Genomic DNA, 6,524 nt, shown 5'->3' on the forward strand with positions numbered 1-6,524 from the left:
GGGAAGACAAATTAAAGAGACAAGGGCACCAGGGTAAATAAAAATGTACATTAGTGATGGGATAAAAACATACAGACTACAAATTTGCCTTTGTCAAAACCATTTGAAGGAAAGATGATTTAAAAAATTGTGTTAAGAGTGCTGCTGGGGGTGCAAAAGTGTCACACCTTGGGATTCCTTGGGGTCACAAAATATGACCAGAGAACTGGAAGACAAGAACAGGCGTGGAATTAGAATTTCTCTCTGGTGAAGCAGAGACAAAATCAGTAAGGTGTGTTACTCCTTACCTGGTATTACTGAAATAGCTTTCAAAGTCCTCAGTACCCTGAAAGTTCGGAGAATGGAAACATTGCCAACACTCTGAAATGCAGTAATGTACCTGTAAAATTAACCCACACTCAAGTGAATGACAAAGATGGAGCTTTTCAAAGCATTTGCTCATGGAGAAGGCAAAAATGAATACACTGCAGAAAATAAACAGGTCAAATATGTCCCAAGATATTTGCCTAAAATTAGGAATTTAAGTCCATCTCTGGGCCTGGATATAAAGTGATGGGGCTTTGCCTCTGAAGAGAAAGACAGTAAGTTCCTACTTAGTGTGGATTTGGATGCTTTAACTTTGGAAGAGTTTATCCATCAAAATCTCAAATAAATATAAAACCGTCAATGTCATAACCACACTCGTACACTGAGGCTTCTCTCATGAGAAGAATGTTCAGTTATCTCAAAACAAAATACACTTCAGGAGAAGGAAGTTGAGCAACAATAGATTTATAATGTGTTTATTCTGCACCACTTGGGTCTTTCTAACATTTAACAGTCAGTGAGAACTTGAGTATTGCAACTTGTTTCAATTTTAACATTTCAACAATTAGAAAATTTCATCAAATCAGCATTTTAAAGCATTGCATATGCTACACAGCACTTTAAAAGGTTACCCCAAATTTTCTAAGACTTCTTTCATGTAAGAAAGGACATGAATTGTGACTCATCTCATAACAAGGTCATAACTGGTAACAGAATTCCTTAAAAGATAAAGTCTCAATAACAAAATCTGAGACAAAAATGGTTGGAAAGGCAACCTCCCGCTCAAAGCATGACTTTGTCAGCAGAGATCAGAGCACATTGCCTTTGCCAATAGTCTGTAAGAGTGAATAATTATCAAGGCCCTTAAGCAATAATTACACTTGAGTTAGCAGTTGAGCTAATTTCCAAATAGTTTTCTTTTTTGTACTATAAGACATGGAAAAAAGTAGGTGGTGGTACTATACTGTAAAGTTGAACATTAATTAATTAGGGATGCAGGTAGGGAAAAAGGACCATAAATTTACTTTTTCATGCAGTTGTTGGACTGTCTTGTGATAGTTGTAACTATCAGTAACTATCTAGTGATAGATGCTGATGATCAACAATATTCAAGCTCCTTAGAAGTCCATTATTACCCATAAGAATAAGAATATATTCATATAGATGTGTGTGATGGCACCAGTGTACACATGACCTATTATTTACAAATGAGGAAAAACCTACATTTAGTGTTACAAACTACTCCCTTCTCTTTTTATTCTGTCACCTGATGACTTCATTTGGTGCCTTTAGCTCTCATTGTAGGGAAAAAAAAAAAAAAATCTCTTTTTGTCTCTGTGTTCCTGCTCTGCAATTGTTTTTTTTTCATGCAGGTTTTACTTTATTTAGTTTTTTGGTATGTGGAGTTTCAGATACACATATCCGCTGCATCTTTTTTTTTTAAATTCTGACATATTTTGACATGTGAAGAGCAAAACTACACAAAGTCTTGAATTAAAATACAGGCCACACAAAGAAATAATGTGTGGTCTGCTTCTTTACTTCTTAGCCACAATGTCTTCATTTTCTACCTCCTTCTCTGACCGTGACTGCATGCTGGAGTGGTGCTTCCACAAAAGTGTCTGTCTAAACTCCAACATCATCTTCCCAACAAGTGAAGGCTATTTCAGAGCCCGTGAATTTGGATGTAAAGCAAGGTGCGCTCTTCCTTGAGCATCACTTGACACCGGGATTTCATCTGTTATTTACCACCAAGTCATTCAACACCTTGTGACCCATTTTGGACTCTTCTCAAATGAGCTTCATCTGATCCAGAGTACAGCTAAGACAACATAAAGAGGCAGGGTTGGGATGTTTATGCAATTACCTCTTGACAAAATTCAGATATAGACTAAATTGAGAACAATCACACAGTTCTAAGATGAGCTTTTCATTTAGGTCTTAATATAAAGTCTGTTTTTCTCATTGCAGACATGCAAATTGTGATTCAAGCACAGTTTAGCAGGGAGGATGCCAAGAGCTGTAAGGAATTTCAGCAACACCAAATGGAATTTTCTCTGTATTTTTGTCCCCTGAGTGTAAAAGAAGAAATTATTTTTACTTACATTACGATAATAATAGAAAAATCCAAGCAGTTCCATGGATCTCGAAGAAAAGTAAATTCATTCCAAACAAATCCTCTTGCTACTATTTTAATTAATATTTCAATAGTATATATGGCAGTGAAAACATGTCTGAGGAGGAAAGTGTATATTAAAGTTAGAGAAATAAAAGTATTAATGAAATTGATACACATTCAGGTGCATTTCTATCTTTTCTCTGATTTAGTCCCTGCATGGAGATAAAGGCAGAAAATTTGAAGCAAAATAGAACAGGTTGCATTACTCTCAGAAGCATCATGGGAACAAGATGTCTTCCTGAATTTTAGTAAATTTTTCATGTAAATCTATAAATATAAACATTCACACAAGCATATGATGCTATTTCTGCATGAAGGATAGCTCACATTTCCTTAGGAAACATTTTTAAGATTGCGTTTATGTTGTAAAGCAGGCTGGAAAATTTCAAAGTCTCACCATTCTGGCTGAACAATAACAACAAAGATTTATTTCAGCCTGTAAAGTTTGCACATATTTACATATTTACACTTTACATGTCTATTCTGACAAATGCACTATAACTGAAAGAAAATCTACAGAAAATTAAGTTATCACCATGCTTATCCCGAAATAAAAGGAATTAAAATTACAGAACTTCTGAGGCTCCAGGCTTATTTTCCGGATTTAAATCTGGAACATTAGCTGAAGTTAAACTGGATACAGTGCACAAGTACAAAAGGAAGCAAAACATTACAAATAAATGGCTTCCTAGTGGGAACAACTGATTTAGGAGTCACCAGGAAACTGAGGAAAGAACAGAATGAACATTTATTCCTTTATAGCTTTTGCATGAGGCAACTATAGGAGACGTTCAGATAATTGCTGTAGAATGAGAGATATTAAGTCAAAATCCTGCTGCACAATCTCTTGAAAAGATTTATTCCTCAAAAGAAAAAATGGGCCAACCTCCCATGTTACACCAGATGGCAAAATTAGGCAACACAGGAAAAATGGCATATGGTGAGAGCCTCTAAGAAAAGGCACTGGAGCCTATCATACAAAGGACTGTGTGATATAATAACAATCCTCATCCTTCCTCAGAGGTGTGTCCAAGAATTTTCAAGCCCCAGAATTAGATCACCACATAATTTAAATTTTTTCAGTCCTGCATGTTAGTATCCTTGGGAAAATAGTGAGCACATGGCCACTGAGGTACTTACTCAGTCCAGTAGGCTTCTACAAGGAGGTGAGGAATGGTCATAGCCAAACAATTGAGTAACACAGTACACGTAATAATGCAAAGAAAAAATGTGAATAGTAAGTTAAGGAAAAAAACCCCACTACATTGTAAAAAATGAAGTTCATACAAATGTCTTATTTCCACACACAAAAACCACACAGGCATTCAAATAATAGTAATTCATTTGAATATGCTCGGAACTTGTCATGTGTTTTCCAAAGAAACTTTTAACAGAATCACAAATTATCCTGAGTTGGAAGGGACCCACAAGGATAATTGAAATCCAATTCCCATCCTCGCACAAGACCGTCCCAAGAATCCCCTACTAAGATCAAACCTTCTCAGCTGGGCAAAACTCATGTTTTAAATATAAAAATGAATTATCTGCATGTGGAGATGGTTTTGGAAGTTAGGACACTAGCGGGACGTAACATGTTTCACATGTTCAGACGTTCACTTAAAAAGACCTATTTAAACTAATTAATAATTGCAAATAAAAGCAGAAAAAGCAGAAACAGGAGCAGAATATTTTAAGATTCAAATCAGGGAAATCAATGAAAGGATATGAATGGATCAGAATTTTAATTGCTGCTTTTCTGACTGGATTAAAAGGACCAAATATAAACAAGGCAGATGTGGCAGTAAAGCGGAAAATAGTCCTCCTTTTACTTAGCACCATAAAAGTCTATTTAAAAAAAAAAAAAAAAAAAAAAGTATTCATTGTATATGAAACAAATTAATTAAAATTTTCTGCAAAAATTGCATGTTCAGTTTTTCAAGTCTGCATCTAGAGCTATATTTAACTGCAGTTAGGAGCACAGCTTTCTTTTGTTCTTATTTGGACCTGTGACCTGATTACACACATTTTGAAGGAAAGACAGCAGCTCTGTAGCTGTTGTCTCTCATTATTGCCTGAGAGGAAGAAGCCATAATGGGAATGAATATGAAAAGCAAGTAATCATATTCACTTGGTCAAAGTAATTAAATTACTACTCTGGGACTGTAACAACGGTCTTAATACCTTACTCTTGGACAGTTTTATAGGCTACAAGAGATTATTCACAAGATACACATTGTGAAACACTGCCAAAATCCTGGACAGTCAAAGTAAAAATTTTAATTTTGAAATATCTCTATATTGTCACGTAACACTGTAAATTCCCTCTAAGCTACCTTAAGGCCCATGCAGCTCAGCACTTCTGCCATATAGTAGAAATTAAATCTCTTGAGTGAAAAACACAGTTTCCTAACTTGAATACAATTTTTTTCAACTCAGTTAACCTTAGTTCCTCTTCCTCAGCAGTATCACTTTGATTACTTTGAGAAAAAGGTACCTGGACAATCAAAGTCTAAAGCATGTTCTCTGATAAAATTATTACACTCCAATACCTTGCTGGCATACATTGAAACTGCAACTAGGACTGGATGGAATCTTTTGCTCTTCAGATTGAGTCTTCCTTGACACTAGTAATAATTTCATTTAAGTATTTAATTTAGAAGGGATTCCTAGACTATCTACTTTATACATTTATTTAATTTAGAAGGGATTCTTAGACTATCTACTTTATACATTGCTATAGCCAGCATCACCAGCCACTTTGGAACAGCATGGAGTACGTGCAATAAAAATATGGAACAATAAACAAAGCCAGTGAGACATAAAGTTACAGAAAATTAATTTAAAACAATGAAAATACATGGGTTTGCTACATAGAGTAATGGAAATATCTCAAATGGGGCACCCTTAATTTGTATAGTATTTGTAATTCAGTGAAAGCATCTGCAATTCCAGCGTGACCAACAGTTGGACAGGCACTGTGTATACAACAGGGAGTTCAGCCCCACAGGAATCAGAGAAACTGCTCTGGAAAACAAAGCATCACTAATCCCAGAATATATTTACTATTAAAGTGCAACAATCACATATCAGGTATTCATAATTAATTTTGATTCTTGACTTGGAACTTAAAACATCTCTTCATTTCATAACACAGAGCATACCTTAGAACTCTCCCCCAAAAGGTGTCAGTAATGTTCAAAATTCTGTCTACAGAATAATCAAACCACAGCACCTCCTGAACAGAGGCAAAAAAAAAAAAAAAAAAAGCTTTGGGAAGTTTTAACCTTGTGATCACTGTAGTATGGATCAAAATCTTCCAGGGGTTCCCCAACCAGCTCTGGAGGAATGTCCCCATACAGAGATGGCAACGTTTTGCAGATTTTCAGGTCAAGCTGAGGAGTGAGTTTATCTTTTTCAACTTCTTCGTCCTTATTCTTCCCTTTAACTTTGACTTGCTCCTTTTTTTTGTTGGCAATCCTCTCCTCGATTGCTGCCAAGGACTCAGGGGTGAATCGTCGAAAGCTGTTAGTTTCTGACGGCCAAAACGAGGGATCCATTTTTCCTCCTGAGTGTTTGTCTCTAGTACTAAAGGTAACTTAAGAAAGAAAGTTCTTGACAATTAGAAAATACCAGAAATAACACACATTTTTAATATCTATTAGATTTTTTTTTTTTTTTTTTTTTACTTCTCTGAAACTCTGCGTCAAAATAGAATAAAATAGAGTAGAATATGAATAGATTATTTTAAGAAAAGAATCTACAATGACCCTCCAGCTCAACTGCCAGTTCAGGGCTGACCATTGTAACACTGACAAGCCTGAGGCATCAACCATCCATCTAGGAAGCCTGTTCCAGTGTTTGATCATCCTTTTGGCAAAGAAATGCTTCCTCATGTCCCATGTAAACCTTTCACCCTGGTTTTTCTGAGTTTTTTAAAGCCTTTTGATTGTTCATAAAATGAAGTCAGACTTTTTAGCTACTGTACAATATTAGGAGCAGTTTCTGCCTTTTCACACACATGTAACATAAACAAATCCTT

General features: G+C 35.6%; 1 protein-coding gene across 1 annotated transcript in view; it reads right to left on the reverse strand.

Annotated features, from left to right (window-relative positions):
- The window catches only part of LOC120765780 (sodium channel protein type 5 subunit alpha-like), a 31,618-nt gene extending 25,576 nt beyond the window's left edge, over positions 1-6,042 (reverse strand). Inside the window, 5 exon segments of the mRNA XM_040090991.1 lie at positions 288-379; positions 2,412-2,540; positions 3,626-3,715; positions 4,212-4,330; positions 5,770-6,042. Of these exon segments, the coding sequence (XP_039946925.1) occupies positions 288-379; positions 2,412-2,540; positions 3,626-3,715; positions 4,212-4,330; positions 5,770-6,042 (703 nt within the window).
- Between the last annotated feature and the right edge of the window lie 482 nt (positions 6,043-6,524).

The sequence above is a fragment of the Hirundo rustica genome, chromosome 1 (assembly GCF_015227805.2).
Source record: "Hirundo rustica isolate bHirRus1 chromosome 1, bHirRus1.pri.v3, whole genome shotgun sequence".
Classification (NCBI taxonomy): Eukaryota; Metazoa; Chordata; class Aves; order Passeriformes; family Hirundinidae; genus Hirundo; species Hirundo rustica.